Here is a 17,526-nt window from a genome sequence, read left to right as displayed (position 1 = left end):
TTCAAGAAAAAAATGAAAGAGTTTGAGAGCAGGAACCAAACCTTGAAGATTCAGTGGCAAGCCTTGAAGAAACACTGATTGATTCAGCCAGAGAGACATGTGGTGAGGTTGTGTGCAAGGATAGAAAAATCAGAACTCCATGGTGGACACAGGAAGTTAAAGAGGACAGTGAAGGAAAAGAAGAATGCATATCTAAAGTTCCTGGCAAATAATTGTGCTCTTAGAAAATACAAATGTAAGAAAGCTAAACTCTGTGTTAAACTCACTAAACAAAAGTTATGGGAGGACTTTGACAAGAACATAGAAAATAAATATCAAGAAGGTGGCAAGATATTCTGGAGATTGTTGAAGAAGCTCAGAAATGGAGGAAAGAGTGATGTAAAAGGAATTAAAGATGATAAAGGTGACATGAAAACAGGAGAAAAAGATATCCTTGAAGTATGGAGTTTCATTTAGCAGTTTTTCAGCACAGTGCTAAAAAACACTGACCAGGTAAGCAGCCAGGAATACATATCCGTACTTGAAGTAGAAAAAGCCATCAAAAGCCTGAAATGTGGAAAGGCAGTTGGAGTAATGATATTCAACCAGAAACGCTCAAGTATGGATGTATAAAAGTCATACAGTGCCTGCACTGCATAGTTCAGAAGGCCTGGACAGAGGGGCGAATTCCAGATGATTGGACTAGAGCTCTCGTAGCCCATATATAAAAAGGGAAAAAACTGAATGTGAGAATTACAGAGGCATTTTATTACTGAGTGTTCCTGGTAAGATATATGCAAGTATACGTGAAAAAACGGTAGCATAAGATCTTGACTCTCTTTGTCCACTTTGAACACAATAGTAAAAAAACAGGTCAAGCATTAAACTCAATGCAAAGCAATCTGGGGCAAAGTCAAAAAAAAAAAAAAAAAAACGAAAAGCAAAAACAATCAACAATCAAAAGAATTTTTTTCAATAGATAAATGGAAGTACATTGTAAATTCATTTATTTTCAGTTATTAAATTTTGTAATCTAGTATGTAGACTCACATACTAGCAGTATGTCATCTTTTAGCCTTTTTTTAATGTTTTTTTACATTTTCTGCTATTTACACTTTCCTGCTATTTGCACTTTTTTCCATCAGTCCCCTGAAAAGTGTAAAAAAAGGGGTTTTACTGTAATCACTCCATACTTCAAGGATATCTTTTTCTCCACTTTTCATTTCACCTTTATCTCTAATTCCTTTTACAGCACTCTTTCCTCCATTCCTAAGCTTCTTCAACAACCTCCAGAATATTTTGCCACCTTCTTGATATTTATTTTCTATGTTCTTGCCAAAGTTCTCCCATGACTTTTGTTCAGCTAGTTTTACACACTGTTTAGCTTTCTTACATTTGTCTCTGTATTCTGTAAGAGCACAAACTGACTTATTTGCCAGGAACTTTTGATATGCTTTCTTCTTTTCTCTCACTGCCTCTTTAACTTCCTGTGTCCACCATGGAGTTCTAATTTTTCTATCCTTGCAGACAACTTCACCACATGCCTCTCTAGCTGAATCAATCAGGGTTTTCTTCAAGGCTTGCCACTGAATCTCCAAGGTTTGTTTCTGTTCTCAAATTCTTTCATTTTTCCTTCAATAATCTTTATGTATTTTAGTCTGCAGTTCACATCTGAGAGCTGCTCAACTTTTATTTGCTTTAAAACTTTCTTACATGTTATTCTTTTCAATATGAAATTCAATTTTATCCTGCTCAAGACTAAATAGTGATCACTTCCAATTTCAAATCATCTGTATACTCTGGTGTCCTGCACCAGGGAGAAAACATCATTATCAACAATAACATAGTCAATGAGACTTTTCTTATTCCTTGCCTCTTCTCTCCATGTGAATTTGTGCACATTTTTATGTTGGAACATGGTGTTAGTAATAACCAGTCCATGTCCTGAGCAGAAATCCAACAGATATTTGCCATTATTATTAGCTTTGCTCTTTTCTCCAAATTTTCCCAAAACATTTTTGTATGTCTGACAATCACTTCCTACTCTGCTAAATCATGTACACCCCTTGAGGGTATATATTAGGAATTTGATGAAGATAGTTTGGCAGGCATTCTGTTTCTTTTTTTCATACAACTGATGCCTTTCTACTATTCCGCAAATTCTACTACTTCTCTCTTCATCAGTGTCAGTCTCTAAGCATTGCTGCTTAAAAACTTCGATTGTACGAAAAATATTTTCGAATTGTTTTTGTGAAATCTCTTTTGGCTGACTGTCAGTGGTTAAATTTTCTTCATATTCTTCAGGAACTTCCTGCTGTGCATCTTTATTTAGCAGGTTGGAATCACTCAATTCCTCAGAATGAGATTAAATTAATTCTTGGACGTTATCATTGTCAATCTCATCAAAACCCAGTTCACGCCCGATGTTGGCAATTTCCTCAACAGCATTATTTGTTTCATTTGAAAAGCCTCTAAAATCATTTGCACAATGTGGAAGAATGTGCTTCCAAATGGCTTGCATATTGCTAGCATTAATTTCATTCGACTTTACAACCAGGCTGAGATTTCTCTGATTTGGTCAGAAAAGTCTTGGAAGGTATTTGCTTCCAAAACAGGCCAGTTTCATCGACATTAAACATTTGTTGGTCACAATTAGCCCCTTTCTTCCACAATTTTCTTCAAAATCTCTAGATAATTTGCACCCACCTCCTTATCTTGCACTTACAGGTTTGCATGTGATATGAACATTATGTAGGCTATTTCTCTTTTTGAAACGCTAAAACTACCCAGCACTAGTGTAGAATTCTTCTTTTCCATCTTGATAGCCCTTTCTTTCAAGGTTGCAAAGAGACTTAAATGCTTTTGATTTAATAAGGTCAGTGCTTAGCAGGATCCATTTTTGGTTACAATCTTCGATCTGTGTAGAAAGAAGTTTCTCTAATTCAAATCATTATAATACTTTGATTTCTAGTTGTTTTAATGCATGGTGAATTTGAAGCATCCTTGCCTTTCTCTTTATATTCAGCAGCTTCGCTTAAAATTACTCTTATAGTTGATTACAGGAGACATGAGATATGATCAGCAAAATGCTATATGATTAGCAGATGATAAAAATTTTGAGAGTAAATTTGAAACACAGTGTGTACATGGAAATAGTGTAGTATGCCATTAAAAAATAACTTTGTAAAATATTTTAAATTAGTAACTAAATTATTTCATCCTGATGAGTTATTTTTTTTTTACAGAGCCATAAAAAATGCATAGATAGAAAATTTTTAAAATCTGTAACATTTATTTTTAAGATATATATATAGGTGCGCTAATCGAATTTTAGAGGCGCATTAATTGAATCTGGATATAGAAAAAAAAAAAAATGATGCAGTAACTGAAAACACTAATATCAGAGATGCATTAACCTGGTGTTAGTAAGGTGGGGTGTCATAGACCCCCAAAGATTTTAAATTGACTATAACTTTTTAACAATGCGTGGCAGTGAGTCATGCCTGAGTATAGCTTCCCCTTCCATAACCTGCTACTCGATGCCATAGACAACAGGCTGTTGCATGTAAGCAAGTTTAGTGTGCAGAGGTGTAAAGTGTGCTGTGCTGGGGTCCACCAGACCCCCCCCCCCTTACCAAAAGTGCGACTATATTTATTTCTGAAATGCAAGTTGTTTTCATGTATATTCTACTAAAATACTATCGTTAGTGCTGTGTCTTCTATATTTTTACATACCAACTATAAGAATAAGTTTTCGTAACTATTTAGAGGGTATTTTGAGAATAATATCTTTCTTTTACCAGATGAGTTACGAGCAGGAAGAATAGAGGTTACATCAACTTATAGATGACACTTTGACAGATGAGGAGTCATTTAGCAGAGATGATGATAGTGAAATTGATTTAGAATTAGTCAGTAACCATGAGTCTGATACAGAACAAGACTGTGAGGAAGAGTCTACTAATACTGATTAAAAAGATATGGATTTCTATAATACATTACATTATTTGGGTGGGTCTGTGGGACCCCACCTTACCACTTTTGTTACATTTTCCCACCTCGCCAGTGCCGCGTTAATCGAGGGATTGCTGTAGATAGTGATGCAGTTTCACTAATATGTAATATATTAAGTTTTTAATTACTATTTTTTTCTCTCTCACTAGAAGTCAGCCTGACCAAAGGAGTTATGTTGTAACTCACTGTAGCATATCTTGATGTAACATATGTATGTGAACACATATTCCTGACAATGACTTTGATATAAAGGTCAAAACATTCAGTATTCTAATTAAAGTAACTGCTCTAACATGCTAGTCTGTCTCAAAAGTTTATACAATGAATGCTGAACACTTGTAATTATGAAAGAAATGATTATTATTGTTCCCATTTCAATGTGATATTCATCTATATCACAGGTTGCCAAACTTTTTCGGGCCACACTGCCCACTTTGCAAGACATAAATTTTGTAATGCCCCCATTTTTATAATAGCAAAAAATGAATAATTTTTTTAAGTATATAAAAAATAGAAGTTAAAATATCCTGTATGACACGTTCAATTTTTTTATTTTGCACGCAAGCGCATTTTGTTCATCCGACCGCGACATTGTCTGAATAATTATAAATAATAATTAATAAATAAAATAATTACACAAGATATAAACAACAAACCTACAAAACATAACCACAGAGAACAGTATAATAAGCTTTGAATAATATTTGCTTTGTTTTTTCTCTCTAGTTAGCAATATAAGTTAGTACTAACTAGGCTAACTAAAATTTACGATTTTATTTCTTTCTTGCCATTATTATTTTTACTTGTAATATTAAATTATATAAAATTGTTTATTTTTGTACAAATCAATTAGAAAAGTGGTTTCATATATTTTATATATATTTTGAAATGAAATATAACGAATATATTTGCTACTGTAAACATAACCTATTATACACATGCTCTATTTTCTCATTGACATAGAAAATTGACATCTATTTTTATCTGACATGGTAAATTTTCAAATGATTAAATAATTGAAATAGAAAATTAATCGTGTAAGACGGGCATAAGATGAATTAAAATGCAATATTTAAATTTTAAATGATTATCTAATTGCAAAATCATGAAAATAATTAATTTTTAAATATTAATTACTTCTATAAAGAGCCACCGACCCCTAGACTGCCCCCAAATGCTTCTGATCCCACTATAGCCCCCTAGAAGGCTTCAGCACCCACGGAGGGGGGGGGGGGGTACCACCCACTTTGGGAACCTATGATCTACATCAAGAGCAGATGGTGGGCACTACCCATTTCAAATTCATTCTATCCTGAACCAGTATGATGATATGTCTTAAAATATTTAAATAATTGATTCTGTCCACAATAATTCAAAATAATGGAAAGCTGATTTTATCCTTCGTAATATATACAGCTGTTGCATTGGTTATCAAACAAAAAAAAACCTTTACTTGACTTCACTTTTACCTTTCAGAAAAGCAACTAAATGAAGCAAACACAGAAATAAGATAAATCCAATATTTGTCCATGAAAGTTTTTGAAAGCCTACATGAGAAAGTAAACTGAGATCTTATTTTCCATTACATGGAAAACTGAAGACTTCCATCTGGTTGATGAATAATCAGGAAAACAAAACAAAACAAAATAATAATAATACCTGACAGTTTTCTTCCATTTCCAGTTTAAGCTGTATTCTTGGATGGACTATATTAATCTCAGTAACAAAAAATTTTTGCTCTGGCATGAAACTGGTACAAATAGTCAAAACATTTAAAATCCTTGTAAAAAGGAGAGGTGCTATTAAAATTCCAATTTATCACAAGTCCTCATTGCATCAAGAATCACATTAATTTTATATTCTTAGCTAATGATTTCATAATAAGGCCTTTATCAACAATAGAGAATATGCATAAAAATGCTAGAAAATACTCGAGTGCAAGCTCATCACGATATTAAAAATCATTATAAATGCTTTATCAACTGAACATGAGCTAGATGAACAACAAAGTGGTTTGAAAAAATGAAAGTAACAGACAAATATACATTTAATGAATAAAGTCTGGAAAATTTTGAAGACTAAAGAGATGCCAAGTGATGATAATAATATACTTATAAATCTTATAACAATAACGTTATTTCACTTTTTTTTTATTATTCAAGCACCAGTTTTTTGTTTGTTTTTTAATGTAAACTTTGAATTACTTGCACTTATTTTCTTACCTGGTGACAATGTCTTATGACAAATGATATAGGACAATCTCACAGTTTTTGAAGCAAACTTACTTGGCTGCCTTAAAATGTTTTTTTTTATTTATTATATTATTTTATTTACTCTTTTATTTATAGTATTGAGAAGATATAATGAAGTAAGCAGTTCAATAAGGCAACATAAACTTAGGACAGTTTCAACTGTGGTTAGCTAATTGAGATTAAAGCTCAATTAGCTAACTAATAAAGTTCATTTATATCACTTGTAAAATGTAAATTAACTTTATCCCTATAGAAGAATACGACAGATCATTAATTATATCTAACATAATATTTTATTTAAATTCTTAAAATTTGAATGTGCACTGTTACAAAATGATAACATTTCCCCCCTCCCCATTACAGTCATCATGGAACCTCACAAATAAACGCAAAGACAACATAAAATGCATTAGCCATTATAACATGCAAGTACTCATTTTTCTCTCCTATTTCTCATGAATATTTCATATTAAAACTATCTTTAATTACTTCTAATCATTTCATTAATCACCTCACCTTGAACTTGTTAGTAAACAGCTCTAACTTGCTTGTTAATTCTTCTGCTCCATAAAGTGGCAAAAGAGCTTGCAAACATTTAAGCCTTACATCTCCTACCTATGTAAGTGTAAATATGAGTAACAGAATAAAAAAAATAAAATAAAAAAGCAACTGTAAGGATTAACAAAATATACTTTTTTTTGTTACAAAATTGTGTTCAATTTACAAAAAAAAATGTAAATAAACAATGCAGCAAAAAACATTAATCATAACCACTTGCTGATAAAGTCACATGCTCATCCAAAAAATAGTATTGCTGGTTGATCTATATATTTTTTAACACTATTCAAAATCCTATTCCAAATGCTTTGCTTTAACTACAGTTTGATAACATTTCATTCATAAATAAATTAAGGAACTTTTCCATAATGTCATTTATTTTTTATAATTACTACCACACACGAGGTTGCAAAATCTACAGCACAACAACAATGCTGTATGCAGACAAGTGGTGAAGATCAGAGAAGGACCTATTAATATGCTTCTTAAATAGCTGGAGGTTGTAGTCTTATGGATATTTGCCAACAACTGTTCATACTTTTCAAGCTTAAAGAAGAATAGAGAAATAGTAGAACCTAGTTCACCACAGCATCACAGAAAATATCTACAGAAAAAGTATAAAAAAAAAAACAAAGTGAATGGAAATTATATATTTGGTTTAATCCTTTATCCAAGTGTAAGCAAACAAAGTTTGCACCTGAAGAATTTTCAGGACTTGGGCAACTAGTGGCAAAGGTGGCATAAGTTCTCATCACTTGCCTTAGTATCCCCATAATGCAAAGCACATATCCTTGTAGACATGAATAATGCTATGCATTAAGGGAAAGGTCACTACCCAGACCAGTTTCGACCTTTAGTGAGATCTCATCAGTGGGAGCCAGACCCAGAGGTGGTGATACTAAGGTGGAAGTAATGGACAAGTCATATTTCCATATGCCAGTTGCCAAAAGGTGTCGCACCTTATTATTAAAATTCTTTGGATTTCTGGATCTCATCAGTGGGAGCCAAAGAAAATACTTCAAGCACAAAAACTTTGTTTGCTTACACTTGGATAAAGGATTAAACCAAATATATAAGTGGTAGCATAGCCAAGTGAAAAAAATTTCCATCAAAGTGAATGGAAAGGAGTGAATCTGGGAAACTCCCAGACTCTAGAAAGTCCACTTTTGATAACTTATTATTAGTGAGAGAAATGAAATTAAGGGTCCACTCCCTCCCCCCCTCTCTCTCTTCTGAAATTGCTAAAGATAAGCCTGCTTCCATGTTGTAAGGTGTATATGAAAGAATATAGGATATATTATATTATAGAAAGGATATTGATTTTGGAAGAGAACAGGATTCTTCTGTCTTTCCAGCAAAAGACCATAGAAAATGTGCAATGATCTGTTCTTGGTATAACAGGAAGTGATATGTCTGGGTATCTAACCTTGCAGGAGTTGGAGGAGAAGAATTATGCTAAGATATTTCATGTTAGCCTTGGGAGAATGAAAGTGAAAACATTTTTGATATCTATACCATCACCAACATCCAAACTTGGGATGCTGAAATATTTTGACACTTACTGTATATTTTCTTTCTTTCTTTTTTAGTACTGTAATGGGCTATGGATTCAGATAATCCAGGAACTTTACTAGTGGATTATCTGGCTGTTCATGGATTATATCATTAATATGCTGCAAGAATCCACAAGCAGTCAGTTATTTTATTCAATTTCTTCTATTATTAACTTTAGCAAGGAATGTTCTGCTGCATTTGAATTCTATATAACAATAAATTTATTCACATCTCAAACAATTCTGTATACTGACTTATTTTTTTTTACATCAATGACTACTAAATATGTGTACTATTTTTATATTCTGGTTATCTTTACTCTTGTTATTTACATAGTTCTGCTGATTTCAAACTTGTGAAGAGATGTCTCTATCACAGATCTAGTTGAAGTTTTGATGCACTGAAATTACACAATGAATTTGAAATGGCACTATGATAAAATCTTTTAACTACACACACACACACACACACACACACGCATTCATGCTAAGCGAGTGCATACATCCCACTCTTGCAGTGCATCACAAGTAATAAATTCACTGTGTAGCAAATCTGTAGAAGTTGCTGGAATTGCATTACAGTGAATTACCTTACCTTTAGAATAGTAATGCCATCAGGCTTTGGTAAAGATTGTTTATTCTGCTATAGTGAGTGAACTTACAACAATAAGGGTTTCCACAAAAAAGCATGTCACTATTTTTTAAACCAAATTACCAATTAGTTATTTAATACTATTTGAGTTAAGGAAATTTAAGTACAAATTTTGTACAAATGTGCACCAGTCCATTCCAACAGTTCAACAAAAAGCTCAGGATATTTTCTAGTGGTATTTTAATAACTTATTAATATCTGATGCAACTCTTTTTTCAATTGATGCAAGAACTTTTGATCTGGACATACTAATTTTTTTTCTGAATCAAAAAATGCAATCTGATTACATTATGCTCATCTCCCTTCTCTGGAAGGGAAGAGGGAAAGGAACTTCATCCCATCCTGACATTTTAGCCATTTTCTGTAGTTCATTAGAAAATGGCTAAGAAAGATCTTTGGTTAAGAAAGATCTTGCTGAGCAGGAGAACTTTCTAGTCACTGGTCTTGATCTTGGAGTAACATGAAGTAGTTGTATTAGTGAAAGTTTTTGTTAAGAAAGCTTCTTTTATATCAAGTTTATTCTTTCACCTCTTTTGTAAGTGAAAGTTTATAAGTTCAATATCCCATTCAATATACTACACACTGTGGCGCCTGTTACCACAGTGTGTTATACCCACAGTAAAGTTTGGTGATGGAGGAGCAATGGTGTGGGATGCATTCAGCTGGTTTGGAATGGGCTGAAGAACTGAGCTGCCTTCATGGAACTATGGAGGCAGCTCAGTTCTTTGATATTCTGGATAATCAGGTGCCGCCTACACTGGGGAGTTTTATGGAATGAACCCAAAATAAATCTCATTTTTGTTTCTAAATGTAGTCCTTGGTTGAAGATGACGATTTTTCTTCTTTGTTATAATTTAGGTTTACTAGCAGAACAATTTGAGCAGATAATTTTCTCTTCTTCCTCCCTTAACTGGGCCAATTAATGGAAAATTAGATATAACAAAATTATGTCTACAATACATTATTTCAAAATGACAGGTATGATTCAAATATTGTGATATCATATCACTAATTTAGGTATAAAAAAAAATACAAACCTTTTTATACAATAATTTTTATACATGCAATAAATGTACATGTACCTTTGGGAGGGCTATATAATATGACTAAAATTTATAGGTTTGATATTACAAATATGAACTTCAATGAATAACTATATGTTTGCTGATTTTGCTCTGAACAGAAGCTACAATTATTTTCTAAGATGAGCAATTCTGGGAAACATGAACACATTTTTGCTATAATCGCATGCTTAAAAACATGAGTATTTTTAATTTTTATGAGCAATAATCATAATTTTTATTGCTATTTTTATTGCCTTTCAACAACTTGAAGATCTTAAACTCCAGAAGAGAAAACAACCAGTGAGGAGCCCTTTCTTTAGCATTAAATGGCACATAGTTTAATCCATTTTTAATGAGTACTATTAATTTTAGAAAAATACTAAAATATTAAATAAAGAATAAAATATTAAAGAATTTCTTTTAAAGAATATGAGAATGAATTCAAGGTGAGGTGTGATAGGCAATGTGTGTTTAACCTCATGTGATAAGTCTTTGGACTTATAGAAGCTTGGGAGTGATACTAATTATAGTAGTAAAGAATTTCTTAATGACCCTCACTCAGCATAAAAAAAGGCACTTATATACCAAACAAGCAATACCAAGAGAAATGCATCTAAAAAACTGATCTAAAAATATATGTGGATTAAAAACATTAATAATAATAGCCACTGTCATACTGAACTTAGATTGTTGGCATATGGTCCAATATGTGTGAAGTATGAAGTCTCATGATATGATAGATCAAATCCCCAAGTCATCATTCTAATTTTTCCATCATCATCATCATCAAATTCCTGCCATGTACCCTCAAGGGGTGTACAGGATATGACAGTACTACATGAAAAAATTACATCATTACTAACTTCCTATCTACAATTTTCCTCCAAATCAGTCTGTTACTTGTCAAGACTCCAACATTATCAGATCTTATATTTCTATCGTCTAAGGCACTTTGTACCGTATCAATCCACCTATATCTTGGTCTTCCTCTGGGTCGTTTTCCTGCCAACCTGGCAGAGAACACTTGTTTTGCTAATCTTTCCTCTCCCATTCTATTTAAGTGACCATACCATCTGAGATTAGCTCTGCTAACGCATTCCTGGATGCTGACAATGTCAAGTTCTTTCCTAATATCCTCATTTTTAATATGATATTGCCATTGATGCCATCTGTTCATGCCTCTAATCTTTCTCAGGACTCTCATATCTGCGGTCTCTAGTCTTTGGTCAAGTGTTTTACTTCTGACCCAGCTCTCAGATCCATAAGTTAAAATTGGTTTGAACACAGTCTTGTATATAGCTAATTTAGTGTTCCGACTAATTTCTTTCTTATTCCATATGAATTTATTCAATTGACTTCCCACGATACCAGCTTTGCTGATTCTGTTGTCTATTTCTATATTTAGTTTACCATCTTCAGTAAAAATTGTGCCTAAGTAGCTGAAATGTTTTACTTGTTCCACAGGTTCTCCATTCACAACACAGTTGACATTTTCAATGATTCTGCCTATTTTCATTGTCTTTGTCTTTTTATTGCTGACCTTCATACCATATCTATTACAACAGCTACTCAATTTAGTCAGAGAATCTTGCAGACTTGTAGCGGATTTATTTAGAAGTATAACATCATCCGCATAAAGCAAAGAGCTGACATTAACATCTCCAATTTTGATATCAGGTTCAATACCACATTCCTTCATAATGTGATCCATATGGATAATGAATAACAGAGGGGATAATGTACATCCTTGTCTCACACCAGATTTAACATTAAACCATCTTCCTGTACGTCCTTCAATTCTAACTGCTGACTCACAACTCAAATAAAGACTAAGTATTGCTTGATATAATGCCCCATTGACACCATATAACTGCAGCGTATTGAATAGCTTCTCTCTTGGCACCTTGTCATATGCCTTTTCCAAATCGACAAAACTTAAATACAGATCTTTGTTATATTCCCATGCTTTCTCGACTATTTGTCGTAAAGTGAAGATCTGATCCTGACAGCCTCTATTTGGCTTGAATCCAGCTTGTTCTTCACCAAGCTTTTCTTCCACAATTCTTCTCAACCGTTTCTCAAGTATACTTGCATAGATCTTGCCAGGAACACTCAGTAGGGAAATACCTCTGTAATTCTCACATTCAGTTTTATTTCCCTTTTTATATATGGGTACTATGAGAGCTCTACTCCAATCATCGGGAATTCGTCCCTCTGTCCAGGCTTTCTGAACTATGCAGTGCAGCCACTGTAAGACTCTTATACCACCATACTTCAGCATTTCTGGTCGAATATCATCTACTCCTGCTGCCTTTCCACATTTCAAGCCTTTGATGGCTTTTTCTACTTCAAGTATGGATATGTATTCCTGACTGCATGCCTGGTCAGTGTTTTTTTTATCACTGTGCTGTCATCACTGCTTGTTTCGTTTAGCAGTTTTTCAAAGTAATTACTCCATACTTCAAGGATATCTTTTTCTCCTGTTTTCATTTCACCTTTATCATCTCTAATTCCTTTTACAGCACTCTTTCCTCCATTCCTAAGCTTCTTCAACAACCTCCAGAATATTTTGCCACCTTCTTGATATTTATTTTCTATATTCTTGCCAAAGTCCTCCCATGACTTTTGTTTAGCTAGTTTTACACACTGTTTAGCTTTCTTACATTTGTCTCTGTATTCTGTAAGAGACAAAGCTGACTTAGTTGCCAGGAACTTTTGATAAGCTTTCTTCTTTTCCTTCACTGCCTCTTTAATTTCCTGTGTCCACCAGGGAGTTCTGATTTTTTTATCCTTGCACACAACCTCACCATATGCCTCTCTGGCAGAATCAATCAATGTTTCCTTCAGAGTTTGCCACTGAATCTCCAAGGTTTGATTCCTGTTCTCAAACTCTTTCATTTTCTTTTCAATAATATTTCTGTATTTTAGTCTACAGTTCACATCTGAGAGCTGCTCAACTTTTATTCGCTTTAAAACTTTCTTACATGTTATTCTTTTCAATATGAAATTCAATTTTATCCTGCTCAAGACTAAATAGTGATCACTTCAAATTTCAAATCCTCTGTACACTCTGGTGTCCTGCACCAGGGAGAAAACATCACTATCAACAATAACATAGTCAATGAGACTTTTCTTATTCCTAGCCTCTTCTCTCCATGTGAATTTGTGCACATTTTTATGTTGGAACATTGTGTTATTAATAACCAGTCCATGTCCTAAGCAGAAATCCAACAGATATTTGCCATTATTATTAGCTTTGCTCTTTTCTCCAAATTTTCCCAAAATATTTTTGTATGTCTCACAATCATTTCCTACTCTACTATTTAGATCCCCAACAAGGACCAACTTTTCCTTTTTCATTGTGTCAGTTGCTTTTTCTAAAGCCTCAAAAAATTCCTACACTTCTACCTTAGTAGAACCTTCTGTGGGACCATAGGCACAAATAAGTCTCATTGTCCAGTTCCCCATTCTCATATTTGCTCACATTACTCTACTTGAGACTGACTGCCATTCAAGAAGATTAGCCTCGTATTTTGTGTTGAATACTATGGCTACTCCTTCTTTTCCTTGATTGTCATTGCCTGAATATAACATTTTGTATTTATTGCTCAGAAAGATCTCACCAGTTTTGGTCTTTTTTGTTTCAGTCACCCCTATTATGTCGATCTGGTACTTATCTAATTCCTCAGCTAGCTCCATTTCTTTGCCATTCAGGCTTCTTACGTTGATAGTACCGATCTTTAACTCTGGTGATGTTGAGTTGGGGTTTGTTTTCAGATTTGTTCCAGTAGCTGACTTTTCGCTGTTCGCCCTGGTTCCCTGGCGAAAACAACGGGGGCCTTGTTTAACCAGGCAACGCCCCAGCCGGCATGAAATTTTGTCATGTTGTACCATCATTTTTTATTTTGGTTTAACCAATAAGAATACAATTTGGTCGGCTAAATCCCAAATTGCCAGCCCATCCTCGTTCGTTCAGTATCAAAATAGATACCCAAGAGGGTGCACCACGAGAAGGTGAGGATTGGACATTAGGTCAGAAGCCCTGGTCGGTTCTCCGCATTCCTTTAAAGGCTATGTGGAGGTCTCCTCTCAGTTATACAGCTTTGACCCTTAAGCACCAATTTTTCCAACAAATCAAAATTAATGAAAATTAATAAGGAAAATTTAGAGAACTTTTGGAAGCAGCTGTAAATTTTCAGCCATGACCGAACTTTGGCTTGTGGAGTAACTGTTTCAACTATGTGGTTGAAAAGGATAGCTTTGGAGTACATAAAACTTTCATGTTTACTAGGCTCCTCTCTTGTATTACACTGTATGGTTTGTCTCACCTGATTTGATATTCTAACATTAGCAAAATTTGTGTTGGCTTTTTGTGAATTGAAATTATTGTAATGACTACTTTTGGGTACTCCTTGTTAATGAAAATGTTACTATGAGCTGGGAGTCCTTGTGATCTGGGGAAAGGAGAGAAATGACAGCCCAAGGTATATACAGGGTGTTCGGGATAAATTTGACAGTTTCGTAAGGAAAAAGAAAATCTTCTTTGTATCTATTAAATTTAATGAATTGACAAAAAAACATTACAGGCAGAGTTAATTACAATACTATCAACAAGATTTACTCAAAATAACCACCATGATCACAGCTTCAATTCTGCTTCGGAACCTCGAACAAGCTGATGCTACAGTCTCCCTGGGAAGGGCCGCAAAAACTGTTTTAATTTTATCCATTAACTGGGCTTTTGTATTACTGGAAGTGCGATTGGTGTCTTTTTCAACTGCGCCCCATACAAAATAATCCATGGGGTTAAGGTCTGGGGAGTTTGGAGGCCAAACATTTGGACTGGTGAAGTCGTAGAAATTTTCAGACAACCATTTTTGACTTTTCCCAGAGGTGTGGCAAGGGGCCGAATCCTGCTGCCATACATACGGCCTACCATTGGCTACCCTTGTTATCCAGGGCTTGACTACAGTTAGCAACTCCACGAACAAAGCCCGAATTCCAATGCCAGGGTTCTTCAACACCTGTTCCTGCAGATTTGCGAGGAATTCTGCTGTACGAACGCAATCAGATCGTCTGCTAGGGATCTTTCTTCTTGCTACATCCTCGTAGTCACCATTGCAAGTCTCTAGTTCATGCCTGATTGTTTTTACTGTATTCAGGGAGCATTGGGCAGCAGTCGTAATATCCTTATTTTGATGGCGGGCACGAATCATCATGATACAAGTTATTCTCTTCCATGATTCAGGTGGGTTCCAGCTATCCATCCTTTCTGACATCTTGTATATGAATGAAGAAGGGTCCAAACTTTTAAATGAAGAGAAGTGTGTGTTAATACATGTAACTTACGGAAAAATATAATTAATTATAAATATGTCAAATTTATCCCGAACACCCTGTATAACATGAATATCAAGGAAGAGATGTATTTATGTTGTTTACTTAGATGGATGAGGAACGTGTCTACAGTTTAGCAGCCATGAGGCCAAATTATGAAAACATCACCTGCATATGTAGCAAAACTAAGGTTTTGGGAGAAGGAAATACGTGTAAATGTTCAAAAGATTCCATACAGAAACCTGGTAAGCCTATAACAGTATAATACTTTTTCTGTAAGTAAAAATATTTTGCCATCCAAATATGGAGAATATGGGGGGGGGGGGTGCACTAACAATAAGGAAGGAATTTGTCCTATATCAAAAGGGTTATATATGATTGGGAAGTTTGTCAGAGCTGATTAAAGTGTCTTCTACATTGAGGATGTTGTTCTTAATTGATTAAGTTTTGGATAATCTTTAGAATCGATGAAGGCAATGGGAGTTAATTTTTTAGTTTCAGATGAGGGAAACCACTTACTTTAAAAGCTCATTATCTTTATGCACTTAGATATGATTCAATACTTGGGTATGTACTATTATCCCTTATTAATGACTTTTTTAATTTTAATTTTTTTTTTTTCCAAAAAAGTTTTTACTGTGGCATTTCCTATATCAACTCTGGTTATTAATAATATTAGAAATTTGATACTGTAGATTAAAAAAAAAAGATAAACAGCTTTATTAGGAATGAAATTTTTTTATAAATTTGTTGTAATATCTTTAAATCTCTCTCTCTCAACTCCACCATTGCCGGTCCCAAGCCTTGATGAGAAAGGAGGAGGGTTGTACTTGTGGCTAGCAACCATAATATGGATAAAACATATTGCTACAGAAACCTCACCCATTGTTGGAAAACCAACACAAAACCAAGAGGGAGAAGTACTGGGGAAAATGAAGCAAGCCAGTGAAAGCCCCATTGCGGAAGCTGACAGGCAGAAAACTCCCCAAGAAAAAACCTCTTTAGCCAAAAACATTTAACCAAAATTGGATGATGGAATATTAGGACTTTGTACAAAAGTGGAAAAGCTAACTTACTAACCAGAGAAATGGAAAGATACAAAATAGAAATACTAGGTCTAAACAAGACAAGATGGAATGGTAGCAGAGAAATCCAACTAACAACAAACAAATACATTTTATATTCTGGAAACCAGAATGAAGATGACACACATAGCAAAGGTGTAGCTTTTATGCTAACAACAGATGCTAGAAGAGCACTAATTGAATGGAAACCAGTTTCTGAAAGAATCATCAAAGCTAGATTTAAAACTAAATACAAAAATGTGACTATAATAAACATATATGGACCCACAAACAAGGAAAAAACAGAAGAGAAAGAAGACTTCTATGACATGCTGCAAAAAGAAGTAGATGAAGTCAAAAGTAAAGATATGCTTTTAATTATAGGTGACATGAATGCAAAAGTAGGAAATAGTAATGTGGGATATGAACAAATAATGCGAAAAGAAGGTTTAGGAAATTGTAATGAAAATGGGGAAATCCTAAAAGACTTTTGCACTTTCAATGATGTGATCATAGGAGGAACTGTATTTAAACATAAAGACATCCATAAACAGACTTGGATATCACCTGATAAGAAATCCAAAAACCAAATAGACCATATTTTAATAAACAGACCTTGGAAAACCTCTTTGATGAATGTAAGAGTTTGGAGAGGTGCAGATGCCTTTACAGACCACTTATTATTGATTGCAAAAATAAAAATGAAACTAAGAAAAAATATTTAAAGGCAAGAACCAAAGAATTAAATACAATACATCCAAACTGAAAAACAAGGATACAAAAGACAAATATAAAGTAACATTAAGGAATAAATATGGAAGCCTTGTAGAACAACATAAGGAAATAGACACTGAAGAGAACTGGGAAAAAATAAAGATATATTTAATAGTACCACTGAAGAAGTTCTGGGAAGGCAGAGTAGGAATCACAAACAATGGATCTCTGAAGAAACCATCAAATTATGTGAAGAAAGGAAAGCTTTATGGAATACACTTCTGCATAGTACAGAAGAAAACAAAAGAAATAGGATAAATAAAAGATATAGGCTTAAAA

At 34.0% G+C, this 17,526-nt stretch overlaps 1 protein-coding gene across 2 annotated transcripts in view; it reads right to left on the bottom strand.

Annotated features, from left to right (window-relative positions):
- The window catches only part of SA1 (stromal antigen), a 327,847-nt gene that overhangs the window by 220,540 nt on the left and 89,781 nt on the right, over positions 1–17,526 (bottom strand). For both annotated transcript variants that reach the window (XM_090413330.1, XM_090413331.1), the window contains exon 9: positions 6,762–6,860. In XM_090413330.1, coding sequence (XP_090269456.1) covers positions 6,762–6,860 — 99 coding nt within the window. The remainder of the gene's footprint in view (positions 1–6,761; positions 6,861–17,526) is intronic.

This window comes from Typopeltis vanoorti, chromosome 24, assembly GCF_054136105.1.
Source record: "Typopeltis vanoorti isolate ZY-2024b chromosome 24, IOZ_Tvanoo_1.0, whole genome shotgun sequence".
Lineage (NCBI taxonomy): Eukaryota > Metazoa > Arthropoda > Arachnida > Uropygi > Thelyphonidae > Typopeltis > Typopeltis vanoorti.
Note: the sequence above shows the minus strand (reverse complement) of the source record. Positions and strands in the feature narration are given on the sequence as shown.